The sequence below is a fragment of the Panthera uncia genome, chromosome D2, assembly GCF_023721935.1.
Source record: "Panthera uncia isolate 11264 chromosome D2, Puncia_PCG_1.0, whole genome shotgun sequence".
NCBI classification, from domain to species: Eukaryota; Metazoa; Chordata; class Mammalia; order Carnivora; family Felidae; genus Panthera; species Panthera uncia.
The window spans coordinates 75112140-75132669 of NC_064818.1; the positions used below are offsets into that span (position 1 = coordinate 75112140).

The window sequence follows — 20530 nt, forward strand, 5'->3', positions numbered from 1 at the left end:
GGCGTTCAAGGCGCTCAAATCTCTGGGGGCGTTGTTTTGTGCGGTTAATGCCATCTAGGGTCACCCCTCATCAAACAGAGAAACAAAAGCTTTTGTCTAGGAGCCACGGTGTGGCAGAAAATACAGACAGAGTGTGGTCTTCTGTCAGGAGCAAGTGAGCAGGAACGATCCTAATTTTGACAGTTTCGGTAAGAACACCAACCAGTTAATCAACGAGGCCACCATTTCATTTACGTACACGCTACTTTGTTCCCAACCCGAGAAAGATTCCACAGTTCATCCCGGACAAGTGTAAGGGTCCCCTGAGGGACTCGAACCTGCCTCGGTCGCCCTTCTTCTGCTCAGGGATCACACTGGAGGCTTTGTCTTCCCAGGACAGAGGCTGCCCCAAGCAGTAAACAATTTACGCAATTTCTCCTTCTCCCACTGGGGATGGGCCGCCAAAGGCTCAGAGTGCCAGGTGTCAGCCTCAGAGCCAGGCTTATCAGTCAGTGCCTGGAATAACAGACTCTTCATTCCTCCCGAATACACACCGGAGGGGGGAGGTTAGCACCGGGACAGATTCCTTCGGCTTTCAGGCCCCGTCCCATCATGCCCAGAGCCCAGTTACAGCAGGTTTATGTCACGGACTAGTCGACAGCAGCCTTCTGGTCTCCCGCTGAGCAAGTCAGGGCTGGTGAGGTGGCCTCAGTGACCCTCCACCCAGCCAGAGCGATGCTTGGCCGCTGACTGGCTCCCAACTGTCTACTGAGACACTGTCTAGCGCTTATAATGCTCTTGTCCTAGAGGAGGAGAAATCTCTGGAAAGTCAGATAGAGGGTAATCAGCACATCCAGAGGCACTCACTGTTTCCAACCTCTGCCCCCCAAATGCCCAACGCCAGGTGAAAAGCTCAAAACTTACGGTCTCTGGGATTGCAGAACTGGGACACCCAAAGGGAGAAAAAGTTTGTAACTCAAAGCCGAAGGGTGTCTGAGGAAGGATGAGCAACTCGTCCGTTCAATACCTTCATCTCTCTCTCTCTGTTATTTTGCAACAGAGCTGAACGTGGGGTGGGGTGCTGTTATCCACAGCAGTACCTTTTCAGAGTCTTGCAGTGGTCCCTGCTGGTCCACACCACAGGACACCAAAAACAGAGACCTCCATGTGCGGTGCTTGGAGCATTAACCTAGGCTTTGAGGACACCGGATGGAGACCCCAGATCTAGGGTTCAGTTCTCGGCCAATAAATGCCTCACCGCCCCCCCCCCCACTCCCCAACTTGATATTCCTCAACTGTAAGAGGGCTGACAGGTGAAGGCAGAGGCCAGCTTGAAGAACCCGGGGCTCTCAAACACCACGATCTTCCTCTGCATCCTGATCAGTCCTGGGACAGCCCTGACGACCACGTTGACCAAAGGCGTAACCCAGCAGGGGCCCCACCTGTTGGTCCCAGCACGGCATTCAGTTTATTTACCAGAAGGTCTGATGGGGTCTAATTAAACCTATTAAAAATGCCCTTTTTTGAAAGTTAATTTAGAAAGACAGAGAGGGAAGTGCAAAGAGAGGGGGAACAGAGAATCCCAAGCAGGCTCTGCCCTGACAGCAGAGAGCCGGATGCGGGGCTCGAACTCATGAGCTGTGAGATCACGGCCTGAGCTGAAGTCAGACGCTCAACCGACTGAGCCACCAGATGCCCCCAAAATGCCCTCTAACCCTCCAAAGGGTCCCGGTTTGAGGGGAGAAAACCAGCATTTGTTGTTGGCCCCAGGATGCCAATTTGGTGTTTTCATCTGTTAACCCAACTGATGCCTCATAACCACTGTCGTGGGTTGAACTATGCCCCACCCCCACCCCTCCAAAAAGAGGAGTCCGTGTCCTAACCCCTGGAGCCTGTGACTGTGACCCTACTTGGAAACAAGGTCCTTGTAATTAACTGAGGGATCCTGAGATGACACTACCCTGTTCCGAGGGCAAGGCCTGAAATCCAGTGACAGGTGACACCTGTGAGCCACAGAGAGGAAGGCCACCGGAAGGCAGAGGCAGACGCCGGAATGACAAGTCACAAGCGGAGAGCTGCTGACGGCCACCAGAAGGCCACCAGAAGCCGGGGAGAGGCGTGAAACAGATGCCCCCCCTCCCCCCTGCACAGTCTCCAGAAGGACCCAACCCCGCTGAAACCAAAGGTTCAGGATGAGTCCGAGGCCGCAGCTTCCTGGGGACAGAGGCCCCGCCAGAATCCAGGGCTGCAGCGTCCTCCGCGGAGCGATGGCCAAGACCCGCCGGCTCTCTGAGGAGGGCCTGTTTACTATCGGCACAATTACCCAGAAGCGGTGCTTCACGCTAATTGTCCCCTGCAAGTAAATGGCTGAAAAATAATGGTGTCAATTTTAGCGAGGATCAAGCAAGGCTCCCGAAAGAGCGCCCGTAAACGAGAGCCCTTCCCTCACACACGACAATGGCTGGCCGCTTCGTGCCCGAAAACACAAGAATGTCACTGAAATTACACGGCTTTTACGTGGGAGTCCTTATGGGGAATGCCGTTCCAAGGAAGGATTTCAGTAAAAAGATCTCACCCATTTTGATGCTTCGTAACATCTGAACCGCAACCCTACGTAGCATAGCAACAAAAGTAAACCCTCGGAGAATGTGAATGAGAACAGGACTTGACTTTTGCTGGGAAAGAGGCTCCGGTTTTTCTGGGAGACGAGGACGTGGCCGAGAAGCGGTGATCACGGGGTGGAATCCTGCACTTGGGCCGCGGGGCCACCAGAAACTCGTTGTTCGGGCCTGAATTCCCTTTTGTCGCCACTCTCGGAGACGTTCGGAACGACCGCCTGCCAACCCTGTAAGTCTACATGAGACTCTCGAGCTGACTCACTTCTTATTTTATGAGTGCTTCTCAAAGCAATTACTGGGGTTTTGAGCAAAGATGAGAGTATTTCACACCTCCGTCTTTCCTGAAAATGTCTTATACTCCACTGACTTTTGGCTTCTATTTATAAAGAAGGTTCAAGGCTTGGAAAATTATTAGGGGTTGAGCTTTAATGGATATTCCCAACCAGCATTGTGTCATTATTGGCCCACGTTTGGCTGGGCAATCTCCCAAATTTGTGACATAATCGGGCCTTTCTCTGCATTCATTACTCCATACGCTCTATGCTCCTCTCTACATCACACCACTGAATCATACGCTCTTTTCAACAAGACTGACTGCCAGGGGATTAACATTAGACAGCACAATTCCATTATTCAGCAGCCCAGTTCAAATCCAACCCTAAAACTGTAAGAGAGATTTCAGGGCTTCACAGAGATGAGCTGCCAGAAAGCTCAAAGGAGGGGGGGGGGGGGGGGGGGGGGGGGCTTTTGAATGTTTTACATAACAACTCAACCTAAAACCTGCTAGGAGCCAGAGCCCGTGGCTGGGGTGGCCAAGCTGACTGGGGATTCCTGGAATGGTCCCCGCCCGATCCCAATGAACAATCTGTAGGCCTACACAGCCATGAGCCCCGCGGATTGCTACAGCACAATTATTTTATTCGCACAATAAACTGCTTGTTTCAAAATTACGCATTGAGAACTTTTAGCCCCCGAACCTTCTTTCCTTAAATAGAAACACTTTCGTGTCAAATTCAGGAGATGTGAGGCCCAATGTGAATTCCACGTTGTGTGCTTAACCAACAGATTTATGGCACATCGATGCCAAAATAAATGTTCACCATTTTCGTCCCATATTTGAGCGTTACTTCTTTGTGTTTGATTTGTAAAATATCTGTACGTAGTAACTCCCACTAAGAAACCTTCCACGAGTATCTCTGTGAGAAAAGAGGGTTCTGGAAACTCAGTCTTTTATGAATGCCCACAGGAGCAACATTATGTGAAAGCAACCTAATTTCACAGTAAGGCTTCTGAAGGACAAGAACTTTTTTCACTGAATCCTTACGTACACATGGAAATTAAGACGATCTCATGCTTTCCTAGGGGGAGTTCCTTCTGGATTTAATTTAACTTGATAGAAAATCTAAAAATGGCTTCTGTTTAATTTTCAGTTAACCTAAAACTTCCATTAGCCAAAATCTATGAAATTTGGTCAGTCAAGCTTTTGGAAGGTTTCTTAATGGTTCTTTGGGCAATTCAGGTATCTGTGGGGCCTCTCTTCAAAGAGTTTATAGTTTACTGAAGGAGAAGAAATGCCCACATATGAAATAATACTAGGGACGCATGCATAGAAAATGATGGAGGAAAGCCTTCGTTCATAGGCACGGTGGCGGGGCAGGAGTCTGTGGAGAAACAAAGGGTCACGTTAAGGCAAAAATCAATCGAGGCGAGCTTGGACTGGAGGCCTTGGGAGCCGGCAATCTGCAAGTGAAGAAGGGCGAACCGGTTAGCTAACCCCCAGCCAGGTCAGGTGGTGATGCCGTGAGTCAGGGTGGAGGACAAGGCAGAGCAAAGATGGATCGTGCCAAAGAAGAGATCTTAGCCCACCATCCCTGCAATGAGGAGACACATCCTAGGTACCTCCAGTCCTCCAACAAGACAGAGAAACACCCTTCCTTTATCAGTTACAACAAAACCCATCAGAAAGGGCAAGATAGGAAGACATTTGAATTCCAGGACAACAGCCTACTGATCTTAAGACATCTAATTAAAGTAGCCTACCTATCTGAGCACTTAGATAAAAAGGAATTTACAAGCCCACATACACAGTTCCCTTTCCACGGGAGCTGAACCCACAGTAGAGCACTGAATGACTTTCTTCTGATGGAAGCAAAGGGCCCCTGGACACTATCCTTCCTCCAGCCAGCTAGAAGTTCAGTCATCACAATACCTTTTCCTTTACTCTTTAGCCAGCATTGCCCAATTGCCCTTCTTTGGATAATGCTGCCTCCCTTTTAAAAACCAAGTTCTCCTAGCGCGTATCTGAACCCTTTCCCTGAACACACGAACGTTCTTAAGAGTAATGCCGGCTTTCAGAGTGTCAACACATTTCACACCACATCCATTTCACCCAGAACGGTTCTAGGGAACCAAGAGGATCACACAAAATACGTAAAACATGGCTAATCGGGAAACAGGAACATCGTCAAATGATGGAAGAATCCTTCTCAAACAACAGCTTACGTTCAGAAAGAAGGAAAACGAACCAACGGTTTCTCTCCTTAAACCATGGGAGAAACCAGACTCACTTTCGCGGGGTTAAACGAGTCAAGCTGTAGCAGGCAGGTGTACAGCTGTCCCTCGGGGAGAAGCAAACTCACCAACAACATCAAGGTGGTACGTGTGATTGATAGAGCCATACTCGTTCTCCACCACACAGGTATAATTGCCTTTGTCAGAGGGGACCACGCTCTCCATAATAAGACTCCAGTGCTGGTTCCGTACCTGAAAAGATCAAAGGAAAGGTGGTTATTTAACAATCTTAGCATAAATTACCAGGTACTCTGCCATCTTGATTTAAAGAGAAGTTGGAGGAGACAAGGAAGGTAGAGAAGAATCACCTGAATTGTCAATTTCCCTCGTACTAAGCACACAGAATGGAGCCAAACGAAAACAATCATTATCGTCATGGTGAATGTCGAGCAAGGGGGATACTGACATGTTCAGATATGCAAGTGTATGGAGTGAGTCTGTCGATGAAGGATGGGTTCCTCCAGGAGCTGCCAAATGGCCAGACCATTGGCCTGCAACGGTATCAGTGCCCCAGAGCAGGGGAGCCGAAAGGTCGCTCATCCACTAGGAAGCCTCAGGCCCCACAGCGCCAAGGAACCACTTAGAGCCAGCACCAATGAGCACCTGCTGTATGCCAGGATTACTGTGCATATTCTGTCCGGCCTCAGCTAATGTGATTCTCCCAAGGAGCCCACAAGCTAGGTACTGTACTGCTCCTGGAGCCTTCCAGTCTGAAAACCTGCCATTTCTTCCCCCATCACCCCCAGATGCTGTCTGGAAGTCTCAAGAAGTTTCAACTGGGAACACAGGCCTGCCCCTCCCATCTCTGGCAATGCCTAAACAGATGCTACATGTTCCCGAGAGATACACTCAGAATGCCAAATATGGGAGCAATGAATCCTTAGGAAACCTAAGTTGTATATCCGTCTGCTTACAAACTCCTTGAGACTTTTCAGAGAGATAAGCGGCACGTGTGAAAATAAGTTATTGTGATTCCCACCCACCGTTCTGTCAACATGCGAACAGACTAGACTCCAACATTCGCACCTGGCTTTTAAAATATTTTAATAGACTCAAACTTTCAAGTGAGCGTGACTTTTCCTTGCAAAGAGCCAAAATGCAGATTTCACCTTGCAGGTTTAAGGCTTTAAGGTTTTCCCCCAAATCCAAATCATGTTTTAAAGGCATTTTGGACGAGGCACTCGAGAAACGGAGAAGGGGGAAAGAAAAAAAAAAAAAAAAGCCAGGGCCCTCGTGGTCTTAACTATGATTTCAGGAATTCCAACTGACCTTCTGCATGATTCCCTGAGCGCTGCAAGTGTTTTCTGCCTTAATCACATAAAAACTGCTAACACCAGCCGAGCCTCTGCAAGCACATGAGTGAGTCAAGGAACTAGAGAATAAAGATCATCTCATGAATGCTCCATTACAAAAGCGGGAGGGCAGAGCAGCTGTCCGCTTTGAAAAGCGGCGCCGACAGAGGTAAGGGGTTATCAGAGCCTGTTACGACTCGAGGCGCGTCATGTCAGAGGTTCAGCTCTGTGCAGGCCAGCACCGCAAGAGCAGCCACCGATGCAGAGGTCACAAACGAGACCACTGCCCATCACGGGCGGTCTTATGCAGGATCACGGGGGTGAGGGCTGGACTCCTCCTCACCAAGCACAAGCGCTAAAGAGTGAGCTCTGGCCAGACGGTCCCTTTGCTCCAGCTGCGGCAGCCCACCAGCTCCCCCCTGTATCACCATCAAGACTGTCCCGGTCTTAATGTCGTGGAGCTGGCGGGGGGACCGTCCTCGCTGTCACAGGTGAAAAGCCCGGCGGTAAGAGGACGCTGCGGGCATCAGACCCCACAACGGAGAGAAATCTGTACTCTGCTTGGGAGAAGCCCCGCTTCCTGCTCCTGGCTGGGCCACGCACTTGTAGGAGAGCCAAACAAGAAGCCAGGGTCCTGCTAAGGAGGGGTAAGCACCTTAGGTGCACAGCCTATAGAAGGAATGTTGTGAAGGAGCCGAGGAGGTTGCTAAATGTCCCAGGGCAGTGAGACTTCTCTACCCAAATCTCCCCGCCCCCTCCGGGTGCTACCCTGGAGCTGGGTGCTAACAAACTCCTTGATTCAACTTGAGGCAGGTGGGCCCATACAGAGACCCGCCCTCCCCCCAAGCGTGCAGGGGCTATCAGAAGCGGGACTTTCCTGGACTCTGAAAGAGCTAATCACACAGAGGGTAACTTAGGGATGAAGCCAGAGGCCCTAACGTCACCAAGCCACGTAATCCAGCATTTAGCCCTGCTGTAAATATTCAGTTCTTTGAGCCCCCGCTCAAATGTCATGCCCATAAGCCCTTAATCACGACTAGTGCCTGTCTCTGGACCCCATCCAAACTGTCAATGTCTTTCTCGCGCCTGGATCCAGATTTGGCACGGGGCGCAGTCCAAATGGGGCTGAACGTGAACTGCACGGGGAGGGCATCATCTGCTTCTGCCCAAGACATTAAATCTTGGCATACGCAGCTCAGCATACCGCTGCCGTTGGTAACCCTAGGGCAGCTCCAGTCTCTCGTTGGGGCCACGGCATTCCACGGGAGAGCCTCCTTCAAGAGCGTGTGCTCCCTGAATATTTACTTCCTGGAGATGCACTACAATTATTAATAAGTTACCATTTATCGAATGCTTTCACGATGGGAAACACAGTTACCAAACAAGGGGTTTCTGCCCCTTTGGAGACCTTGGTACTCAATCAATATCGCCCCATGCAGTGCTGTTAATATTTGTTTTCTTACACCATTGCCCTAGTATTTGATTCCTGGACATAACGACCAATCCCAAATGTTATGAGCTGTGGCATTTTCCAAAGGGACGCCCTTAGAAGCTGCCAACGGTGGGAAGGCTTGACGCTCTAGCAGGGGATATCCTACCATTAATTAGTGGTCGCTTAATGACAAGCCGAGAGAGTACAGACAGCAACTCTATCAAGATGAGGAAACAAAGGCACAAAGACTTCTTGTGTCTCTTTTCTGAACACTCCGTTTCCAAACCACGATTCAGGGTAAACCTACAGACACTACCCTTCCAACAAAAATGTAAGATGTCCTCTTCAGTGTGGTTTTTTTGTTGTTGTTGTTGTTGTTGTTGTGTGTGTGTGTGTGTGTTTTTAATTCCTCATCTTTTTAAGTGCTACAATTCCTCTGCCAGTTAGGTCAGAGTCACATCTTTGCACTGGCAGAAGAGAGAATGTAAATACCCAATAAACATATGAAAAGATGCTTAACCTCATTAACAATCAGGGAAATGCAAATTAAAACAATAATGAGATGCTGTTATTCACCGGCTGATTAACAAAAATTAGGAAGATCCATGCCATTGAGTACTTAAGAGTGTAAGGAAAAAGAGACTCCAATTGAGAATAGGAACATAAGGTAGGAAAAAACCTTTCTGTAAAATAATTTCGCAGGGGGTGTTAAAATTAGCAACACATTTTTTTTTAACCCAGTTAATTCCACTTCTAGAAATCTAGGCTACACAGAGAACCAGGAGGATTACTTCAAGGCACATGAACAAGATGACTGCTTCGAGCACTGCTTGTGACAGCAAAACCGAATCCATCAGGAAGAGGGCCATTAACAACACATAGCTCATCCTACAGGACTTAATTCATTCCAACAAAATAGCACACAGTCATTAAAAAGGAGGAGGTATTCATAAGTTCAGACCTGGTAAGGTGTTATTATAGTTACCGATAAATGAGGGGCGCCTGGGTGGCTCAGTTGGTTAAGCATCCGACTTGGGCTCAGGTCATGTTCTCACGTGGCTTGTGAAGTTCAAGCCCCGCGTCAGGCTCTATGCTGACCGCTCAGAGCCTGAAACCTGCTTCGGATTCTGTGTCTCCATTTCTCTCTGCCCCTCCCCCACATGTGCTCTGTCCCTCCCTCTCTCTCCTCTCTCTCTCAAAAACACATCAGCATTAAAAACAATCTTTTTAAATAGTTATTGATAAATGAAAAAAAAAAAGGAGGTTGGATAAAAATGTGTATTCAGGATGCCACTGTATAAACACACACACACACACACACACACACACACACACACACACCCCAGATGCCTATAGCCCTGAATCTATAAGCCTGACTGTATAGTCAGAAGGAAAGCTAAAGTCGGAAAGGAAATGTACTAAATTATCGGCAGTACATTTTATATAATTTCGTGGTGTGATTGTGCATGTTGTTTGCTTGTTTCCTATTTTCACCCTTTCAAATTCAAACAGGAATCGCACACATTTGACCAAAAAGTCAAATAAAACCTCTCCGCCGGCATCCCCTGCTGCAGAACCATCGCATCTGGAATTTGCTGGCAGCCTGAGGGCGAGAGCTGGGGGCGCAGAGACGTCCTGCACCCAATGACACCCGTGCCATCCTTTCTTCTCACCCTGCCCGTGGCCAAACCCCTGTAGAAAATTCATCATTAGTTTTCATCTGCCAATGAACAGAATTAGAGAGCGTGAGGCTTCAAGACGATGTTCGCTGAAGGCTTTTAAAAAACAACACTGCAATACTGAAACAAAGCAGACTGAAGGTCATGGCCTCAACTCTCCCTCCTAACACAAAAAGTGGATTCCACGAACATTCCACACCGTCGTCACAAAGACGACGAAGAGGGGGGCCAGACGGGTTTTTTCAGAATTCCTCTGCTACCTAAATCTCCCGAGGTGCATGTTAAACACCCAGCTACCTTCAGGAGACAACTGGGAATATAGATTTAGTTTGTATGATAAACACCTAAGTGAAAGGTGAAAGGTCAAAGACCCAGGCTGTCACCTGGATGTTTGGTTTCCACAGTGAAACCAAAAAAAAAAAAAAAAAATCTGGACATTTCCAAATACCTAGGTGTTCAATAACAAGCAGAATAAACATCCAGAAGCCAGATAGAAAGTTTTGCTCCGTGCCAAGTCAAAGAATACTGTGTCCGTGTGACGGCAAATACTCCCGACACTTCCTTCCACCGGTATCAGGGTGCAATTTATGGAGAAAGGCAGCAATCCCTTGGACCGCTGGCCTTCATAAAGGCAGCCCGTGATCTACAGCTCAACATCAACCAGGTGGCATTATGATGCATGAAGTCTTGCTGTCCCAGGCCAGACCCCCATCTTCGACAGGCTCCTGGGATCTCGAAACCACGTCTCTGGAGGCGTGCACAAACTGAGTACATGTGTCAAGGGCTGTGGCACTCCCTGGTGCTTATCACCAGGCAGATGTGGAGGCAAAAGCCCGATTAATGCTTAAGTTGCCCAAGTCTGCTTCTCAGGAGGTGTCCAGAGAGCAGGGCGAGGCGAGCTCTGATCCTCTAGGACACAACTGCAGAAACTCTTCCCCCCAGCTCACTACACAAAGCATGGATCTCCCGGAGAAGTGGGAAGAGATTTATACAAGGCAAGAAAAGCGAATGGAAGTGGGAGGGCGGGCCAAGACCGCCAGCAGGGCACTTGCTGCCTTTTGAAATAAACTCTTTAAAAAATCTCACGACCTTCCTCAAAAAAGCTCAATGAAGAATCACCAGATGACCCAGCATAGCACTGCTACGTAGATACCAAAGGAACCGGAAGCAAGGACTCGAACAGGTACGTGCACACCCACGTTCACACAGCTACACCAACCGCAAGAGTCAAGAGGTGGAAACGTCCCCAGTGCCTGTCAACAGATGAACGGATAAACAAACTGGGGTCTCATCCATATAATGGAGTATTATCCAGCCGTGAAAAAGGAATCAAGGTCTGATTGTTGCTACCACACACAGAAGGACAGATACACACAACAGATAGAAGGACAAATAGCCTATGATTCCACTTACCTGCATCACCTGCAACAGGCAAATTCAGACAGAAAGATTAGAGAAATGGAGAACTGCCTCTTAACGGATACAGAGTTTCTGTTTAGGGTGATGAAAAATAAATAACAAGTTTTACATTACGTGTATTTCAGCACAATTTGTAAAAATCCCATACAGGTCAAGGAAGTGGGAACAGCAGCATCAGATGCCCAGCTTTGCTCTCAACAGAACACCTTTGGGCCAACGGATCCTCACATGTTCCTGGGATGCCAGCACTATTTCCAGATTTCTAATTTACCACCAGTGTTTCTTACAAAAACATGGAACCACATCTGAAGAAAGTTAAGTCAGAGCATCAACTGTGGAAGAAAACCACTTGGGTCCAAATGTCAGCCCTGCCACCGAGGAGTCACATGACCAGCCTCATCTGGAAAAGGGGTAAAACAACAGCGCTCCCCTGTTTGGGCTGCGCAGGGGACCCAGCGCCATGGCAGACAGTGGGGGGCACCTTGCACGGTCAGGACACGTGGGAGCGGTCAGCGCATGTTGGCTGATGGCAACATACACCTGCTTCCTCATCACAGACTGCCTGCTCTGGGATTAAAGCTGAACTGTCTTGGCTGAGAAAGAGCTCAACAAAGTATAAATATATTAATAAGGACAAGGGTAGTGATTTTTCCAAATAAACAGATTTTGGGATTAAGCATACCATTTAAGCAAAGGTCTCGAACGTGACTTCTAAGTAACCCAGAAAATGTAAATCTAATTAACCTACCCATCAAAACCATCAGGTTTTCATTGTGATTATAAGAAAAGAGGTTTTACCTTGTCTTTTCTTGGATCTGAAATAGACTAGGAAATGGACAGTCCAGACTGTGTCATGCTTCACTCTGCTCAGGGGCTCCATGGGAGTTCCAACCTCCAGATGCCTGAAGCCAATGCTCTTGTGCCAGTTTCACGGCCAGGTTGAGGGAGGGCTTTGTCCTGTGATCTCTCTTGGTTCTTATAGCTACTAGGTGGCATGAAATGCAATTTTTAAGAATACTCTTCCCGTCTATGTTTCAGTCATTACCTGGGCACGACTTGGGAACTGAGGTGGTCTATTAATTACCCCGGTCCTGTGGCTTTTCTGCATTAAATTGTAATTATTGTTCAGAGCCCTATGAAATATCTAGCCTTAAAGGTAACCTCTTTCTTCTAAAAAAAAATTCTGTGCTATTGTTGATGATAAAAAATGGTTGATGGTTATGCTACTAAATCACAGTTGGGAGGGGGTTAGACGTTCAAGATCATCTGTCCAAACTTGTCATTTTAAGGACAGGTGGCCCTAAACACGAAGAGCTTAAACAACTTGTCCACCGTCAAGACTGATGAGAAAGCCCGGGCATAAGCACAATTAGGGAGATACAGTTATGCTTCAAATGGACCTCTACCACCATAAATAATAACATCCAACCAGCCTTTGCCCACATACTAAGAAAAACAATATGACTCTTAATCACCTAAGGAAGGCTCAGCATGAGTTCTTTGGTAAACAAGACTGAGCCATACCAAAGAGCTCTACTGGTCATTTTAATTAAAATGAGCTTCCTGTCCCATTTCATAATTCTCTTTGATTTTGTTTTGGCTTTTTGTGTTCCCTTCTCCCTTCCCTGGCCACATAGGCAGACCACTTCAGAACAAGCTGGAACGCCATGGGTGAGGGCCAAGGTGCCAGATCCATAAACAGGTAGAAAGAACTAGACAGACAGTTGAGCTAGACAGAGTCACCATGGTTTATAGAAGGAGATTTATGAAGAAAAAAAAAAAATCACAGAAATAACACACATTTGTTTGCGGAAACTTTCAGGTCTTGCTTTCTGGAAAAATACATCTTGGAAAACTTGACGCTTTGCTTCTTCGTTAACTAAAGTGGCAAAGGGAGAGGAGTCAGAGGAGAGGGGCGTTTGGACATGGGGCTGTCCATGTGTCAGTAAGGTCTCTGCTTTAGGGGGAGTGCATTGTATACACGGGTTCGCTCGGGGCGAACGCTGGAGAAGCAGAATTCTTTAAAAGTGTCTGTGGACACTGTAGACAGTGTTTGCAAACCTGGCGGTAACCCCATGCTCCTGCCTCTACCCTGTTCGAGCCCTGAAGACGCCTGCACCAGCAGGAGAGCTTGGACCAATGGGAGGTTGGGGCATGCCGGCCTCTGTGACCACCAAGGACTTCGTGACCTGGGGACCTGGGTTGAGTCCATGGAATTTCTGAGAGAACCAGTATCCCCCAAATCAACGTCCAGTGCCACAACTGTTGTGAAAACTCCTTACTAAATCCAGATTGACCATCTTTGTGTTTGATGGGGTGATCCCCCCCCCAACCCCCCCCCAGCCCAGGGCGCTCAGGCATTGCCATGGACTCTTCTCCAGAGAAAGTCCAGCGAGGCCAGAAATGTGCCCGCATCACCTCCGGCCAGCACATCATGTTCCAAAGGTACAGTTCTCTCCCCTCCTTGCCTTTTTTTTTTTTTTTTTTAATAGCAAAATATAAGTTTTTTAAGATTTTATTTTTTAAGTCATCTCTACATTCAATGTGGGGCTCGAACCCACAATACCAAGACCGAGAGTTGCACGCTCTGCCGACTGAGCCAGCCAGGCGTCCCTAGAGCAAAATATACTTTAGATTTTTGTTCCCATGCACTCAAATTCCCACTCTTTTGCTCCAGAAACGGCTCAAACATGAAACAACAAAAAAACTTTTGGTCATCTGTGCCTCCACGGGAACAGGTTAAAGGTATTCTGCTAAAGGTTCCCCACGTTGTTTTTAGGGTGCAGGTGCTCTCCAGTTAGTAGAATGTTGTCCTCAATAATTAAAACTGAACTACACCTGTTAAAAATCAAGCAGCATTTCCTCATCAGGCACCCGCAGCCTTCTGGCACATTTATAATCACTAATTCAGATTCGCAAAAACCTCCTTACCCAGAATAATGATGTTGGTCCTATTTATTTTGAGACCAGGAGTTTCTGGAGGCTCATTAATTCTTTTAACTTCTTTCCACGGCTGTCGTAAGTGAGGAAATTAGTTAACCACCAGGATTTTGACCACCAGCCTTATACTTTAGTCGTATTGAAATGTATCACCGGAACAGCATCAATTATGTTTTTGGAGAGCGTTTGGTGGTTAGAATGATCCCCAGGGGCCACGACTGTGGCGGTTTTAACTCTTTCTTTCCAAGCAGCACCACCTAATGAAATCTTTGTCAATTCGTCCTTTACAAAGAACGCAAGCCGACCTTCCAATCTCGTTGTGCCTGCTGTGAGGACTGACCTAAGGGTGGAGAGAAAAACCACCCTCCTGCCTACTAGTCCCACCAACAAGCAGGAATCACGGAAGCTCAGCGAGGTGCGTCTGCTTCCAGAACTTCAGAGGCACCCACCTCCCTCCCAGCAGGTGTATCTCACATCTGTTTCACACACAAACTGCCCCACACATGCTAGGAATCTATTCATAGGCTTTTCCCTATTATCCTCTGGGATTGAGCATCTAGTTACTTTTTTTTTTAAATGTTTGTTTATATTTGAGAGAGAGAGAGTGTGTGTGCGTGAGCAGGGGAGGAGCAGAGACAGACGGGGCGCCATAGGATCCAAAGCAGGCTCTGCACCGAGAGCAGAGTACCCGATGCGGGGCTCACACTCATGACCCATGAGATCATGACCCGAGCCACAGTTGGACACTCAACCAACTGAGCCGCCCAGGCTTCCAGCTGTGTCTAAATGTTAAAAGTCACAAATTTTTGAAGAAGACAATCCTTTAAAGGTGAGAATTGTGTATGGTATTTCAGAAGAGGTCCCCAGAGCACTTTGTGGGGAGAGGAGGTCCACTTAACCACAGCAGTGACGGGTCAGGGCTCAAGTACCCTCTCAAGTGACACTGGTGTGTTAGACACAGGTATACAGCAGAAAGTCCTGACTTTTCCCAGTATCTCACTCCTGCCACCAGGAAGTCCTCTTCTACCTGGTTCTTAACAAGCTGGGATGCAGGCTAGAGCATCCTCTAATTTATCCCCCTTACAGGTTTCCAAGATGGCTCCCAGTGATTCCCCAGGTCTCCTGATATTCATGCCCTTGGGGATTTAATCTCCTCCCCTAATGATTTACTTAATAACACAAAACAGCCAAAGTGGTAGGATGTCACTTCCATGATTAGGTTACAAAAGGCTGTGACTTCTATCTTCTTCACATGCTACCTCTTCTTGTCTGCTCTCCCTGAGGAAGAGCTGCCGTACTAAGAGGCCCATGGGGGGAGTGAGGAACTGAGGGCAGCCTCCAGCCCGCAGCCAGGAAGGAACTGAGGCCTTTGGCCCAACAACCTGCAAAGAAGTGAATCCAAGAACCATGGGAAGGAGTCTGGAAGCAGGTCCTTCCCCAGCTGACCCTACAAATCAGACTTCCAGACTCAAACCTTAGTTGCAATCCTGTGAGAGGCCTTGAGGTGAAAGGCCCGGCTAAGCCACACCTGGATTCCTGACCCACAGAAACTGTGAAATAATACATGCTGTTTAGAGGTGCCTGGGTGGCTCAGTCGGTTAAGCGTCCGACTTTGGCTCGGGTCATGACTCGTGGTTCATGAGTCCAAGCCCTGCGTTGGGCTCTGTACTGGTGGCTCGGAGCCTGGAGCCTGCTTCGGATTCTGTGTCTCTCCCCGCCTCCCCTCAAAAATAAATATAACATTAAAAAAAATTTTTTAAATAAAAATGTCGTTTAAAGTCACTGGTCTTGGGATAATTTGTTACACGGTAATAGGTAACTAATGCACCCGTTCAGGCTTTCCAAACACACCAAAGAATGTCACAGTAAGGTTCCCCAAGTCTTCCTCATATACTAAATTAAATTCCTCCAGGCCTCCCCCTCCAGACTAAATAACTTAGACATCCCATGTCTCTCTTCCTGAGACACCCTTCCTTCAAACTCAGCCCAGAATCTTTTCCTGACCTCCATTATCCGTAGCCTCCCAAAGAGCCCACATCATCTCCCCCTGCACATCCACACGACAACATGCTCTTCTGACTTCAGCCCATCCAGCCTGTGGCTTTCTCATCCACCTTCCCTACCAGACGAGGAACCCCTGCGAGCTAGGGCCGTGCTCTGTCCAGCGCCTAGGACGGTGCCTGCCAAACACTGTGCTCATCGGCGTCTGCTGAATGGACGAACAAAAGCCCGAATAGGCATCTACAGGCCTTTTCAGGGAGAGGGTGGTCAATTTCCACCTCCCCCTCCACCCCTCACCCCTGCCTGAGTGAGGAGATTACTCATCACCACATTCTGTGATGGGCTCTCCAGGGCCGTGAAGACAGAGGATGGAGAGATTGCCTCTCTCACCACGGAAGCATTCTCTCTTAATAAGTACTATTTCATACTCCAGCGTCTAAGCCAAGTCCACCCCCTATCCTACAATCCTGCCCAAACAGGGCAAGTACAAGTTTGCTTCTCCAATGCTGCTCCAGTTTTAGTGTTCTAGACAATACAGCATATAGGAAACAGACTCTCAACTTCCCACCCTTCTGTTATTAAACTCTTCTCACATAAAGAACAACGTAAGGGTGCCTGGGTGGCTCAACCGGTTGAGTGTCCGACTCTTGATTTTGGCTCAGGTCATGATCTCACGGTTCATGAGATCGAGCCCTGCGTTGGGCTTTGTGCTGACAGCTCGGAGCCTGCTTGGGATGGTCTCTCTCCCTCTCTGCCCCTCTTCCCCACTCATGCTCTCTCTCAAGATAAACATTAAAAAAAAAAAAATGGGGCGCCTGGGTGGCTCAGTCGGTTGAGCTTCTGACTTTGGCTCAGGTCATGATCTCCCGGTCTGTGAGTTTGAGCCTCACGGCGGGCTCTGTGCTGACAGCTCTGAGCCTGGAGCCTGCTTCCGATTCTGTGTCCCCCTCTCTCTCTGACCCTCCCCTGTTCATGCTCTGTCTCTCTCTGTCTCAAAAATAAATAAACATTAAAAAAAAAAAAAAAAGAATAGAAATGGGAATTATGCTTTGAAAGCACACGTGAGCCCAGGGACGCCTGGATGGCTCAGTCTTAAGGTTAAGTGTCCGACTTCAGTTCAGGTCATGATCTTGAGGTTCGTGGGTTTGAGCCCCGCGTCGGGCTCTGTGCGGACAGCTCAGAGCCTGGAGCCTGTTTCAGATTCTGTGTCTCCCTCTCTTTCTGCTCCTCCCCTGCTTGCGCTCTCTCTCTCTCAAAAATAAATAAACATTAAAAGATAGATAAATAAAGTAACATGTAAGCCCAGGAAAACTTTTTTCAAATGTCAAGTGTGGAAATGACCAATTATGATAATTACCGATTTTTCATTTTTTTTTTTTAAATATCCCTTCTGAAGGTTCCTACCTTTCAACTACTTAAAAATGGATTAACAAAAATGTAAGAAATAGAGCATTTTGGACACCTGATTTTACCTTATAGCCTCCAATGCGATGTTCCTGCTTAAATTCCTTTCCGTTTTTCAGCCACCTCATAGTTGGTGTTGGATTCCCCCCAGCTGGACAGCGAAACTTGACTGTGTTGGCTGCAGGGACAGCGTGCAGTCGCTTTTCCATCTTTTCTGTGTTAGTCCAGTATGGCGCTCCTGTTGTGGAAAACAACGTTATAACGTATGGAAAGGGAGAGCTTCATTTCCATGACACGGAAGAGAATTGGACTTTGTATGTGAACGATCTGACATTTTCAAAATCTCTGGGTAATATTTACATGAGGAGAAAACTGTTCTGAAGTCTAGCAGATGGCCTAGCAGAAGGTCCCTGGAGATGAACTTCTTGCTAGTTTCTCTTTCTTAATGGGGGGGGGGGGGAACGTGTTTGAGGTACCTTCTCTCCCTTGTTCTTAGCGCCAGAATATAAATTCATGTTGAATCATGCTTTTAAATGCTACTTTACATAGACAGCGACAACACACACAACCGCAGCAGCGGAGTCCTCCAGAATGGATCCTTTTAGATCACCACACCTAGCAAACGATCGCATACACACACAAGCAAGGTGTGCTCGAAGCCACGTCAACTTACCCACCGAAGCTTTAAAGGCTCATCAAGGAGATAACTTACCATCCTAATAGGGTAAATTTTTCAGGGACGCAGCATTAACTTCGCAGCACTTGATGTGACAAATCAAAAAGCCCTCGCACTATGTTTTAATTTTTGTTTTTATTTTTTTATTAAAAATTTTTATTTATTTTTATATTTGTGAGAGAGAGAGAGAGAGAGGGAGTGTGCACAGGGGAGGGGCAGAGAGAGAAGGAGACACAGATTCGAAGGAGGCTCCAGGCCCTGAGCTGTCCGCACAGAGCCCGATGCAGTGCTCGAACTCACCAGTGGTGACATCGTGACCTGAGTTGAAGTCGGACGCTCAACCGACTGAGCCACCCAGGCGCCCCTGTTGTTTTAATTTTTTAAATGGAGGAAAGAGTTTTTGGTGGTTGTGAATGCCATAATTCTACTACCATGTCTGAGCAGAAAAAAACTTACTAGGAGGCTACGGATTATATGTCGTGTAAAATTAAGCCCTCTGAATGGCCCTCAAAGTCATGGATACAAACAGGTGACCCTTTAAACTCAAAAGAAGACACAACTTTTTAAGCTGCCAAATGAAGGGCATTTGATCTAAATCAGAACCACGGCATCAATCCAGGATACCGCCATAATTCTTCATGCCGGCCAACAACGACGGCTACCGAGCACTGACTGAGTGCTTTGTGTTTACCAAACACAGCTCTAAAAGCCCTATTAATCCTGACACCAATCCAATGAGAGAGGCATTATCACAATCCCTGTTTAGAGATGAAGAAACTGAGGCACAGAAAAGCTACAAAGCTAGAGAGAGCTACAGGTACATTTGAGCCAAGGCAGTCTGATTCCAGAATCTTTGCCCCTGCTGTCCATGGCTAGTTAAGAACCAGCTTCTCCAAGGGGTTGGAATCCATCCTTTTCAACCACTCTGATGTCGAAGACCAGAGTCCAGGATAGCCAGGCTGGCCCGAAGGCACACTGCCTTCTACATCACTGCCCGAAAGTTCCACTGAAACCTTGCACAGCTATTTCACGTTTCACACGTATGTTTCTGTCTTCGCAAACTGGTAGCCAAAATTCTCCCGAAGCAACCATCCACGGGGCCTTGGGCATCCTAGAACATCCTAGAACACTGAAATTCTACGAGACTGATTCCTAACTGTGTTTACTGCTGCTGAGGGTTAGGCTGAGAAGGAGCACACCCACTCCACAAACCAGAGGCAAAAGGGCCCAGGCAGGGGGTTGGTCTCTGATACAGATTTACAAGCCCCCTCCCTCTATTCTGTGGATGACACAGCTCGCTCCTAAGGGGTGACAACAAACCCCTTCACTTAGCCAGAGTTTCGTGGCACAATTAGGAATTTGGATAAACTACCTACCCCTGTTTGCCTCACCCTTGCTCTTGAAACCTGGCTATAAAAGGTGGAGCGGAGATTTCTTAACAAGGGCATGCTGTGCCTTCTTTCTCCTTGTTTATCTAAGTGTCAAGGCGGTGGGATACAGACAGGAGTCTACACGATGTGCCAAGAAGATGGTGCAAGCAAGGCAAAACTGAGGTGGTCAGTCCTGCATGCCAGGGAAAGAAAGGCCTGAGGGTTGGGTGGGGGGGGGGGGGGGGGAGGGAGAGCCAAGGGTGAAAGAACGGGGCTCCACTCTTTCCTCTGAAATCAGCTGTATCTGCAATGAGTAGACAACTTGCTAGCCATGTGGCTTTGGGTGTCAAATGCCCCTAAACACACCCAGTCTCCTGAGGGTTCACCAGGGAGTATCTGATTACCATTCATCACAAGACTCCCAGGGCCTGGCATACACTGGAACAATTTCAATAATCTTTCATTCTAAAAGCTTCTACTTAGAAAAATCCAGCCACAGCCACAGCCACTGAAAAGAAACCATTAAGAGCACAAAATAAATAATGAGCTTTGTTGCTACACAAAGACTTTTATAAATCTGACCTAAATGAAAAGCATACCTCATGCTGTCAGGTGTCCGTACTCATGTCATTTGTGTAAGTAAACACAATAGCCTATTCATACGAATTAGCTAAATATTAATGTAGTGACTCTTTCAGATAGCATCGATTACGGCTGAGCTGATCCTCTGGAATGTCTTTTCTTTTTTACAGAAAAGAAATCACCAGATACGTGCTTACATTCCATTAGGCATGATTTTTACATTCTCTAAAATGTTAAAAAAAAAAAGGGGGGGGGGGAGGATTTAGTTTAAGGAACTAGGAATGTTGCTCTGTTCCTCTCTCACTGGGCTAAGCTGTCAGGGAGACCGTAACCCACGCAGGGATCACCCCAAACCACATGAGTCTGTACGGTCATGGCCTGTGGCAACAGCACACTGGCAACCAGCACCTTCGTCTTGGCACCTAAGGGATGATTTAAGGACAAGGGTGAAAGAATTTTGCTGGAATTTCTGGCAGGAAGCCACTTCCCTGGGGTAAAATTTCAATCGTCAAAACTGCACCTATAAAACCTGCTCGTGCGAAATAGACACACAGCCATGAGGCAGGG

The 20530-nt window shown here is 47.6% G+C and overlaps 1 protein-coding gene across 7 annotated transcripts in view; it reads right to left on the reverse strand.

The window, feature by feature from the left end:
- FGFR2 (fibroblast growth factor receptor 2) overlaps window positions 1-20530 on the reverse strand; it is a 108489-nt gene that overhangs the window by 50541 nt on the left and 37418 nt on the right. For all 7 annotated transcript variants that reach the window (XM_049645859.1, XM_049645858.1, XM_049645857.1 and 4 more), the window contains 2 exons: window positions 17404-17573; window positions 5237-5360 (listed from right to left, as the gene is read on the reverse strand). In XM_049645859.1, the coding sequence (XP_049501816.1) occupies window positions 5237-5360; window positions 17404-17573 (294 nt within the window). The remainder of the gene's footprint in view (window positions 1-5236; window positions 5361-17403; window positions 17574-20530) is intronic.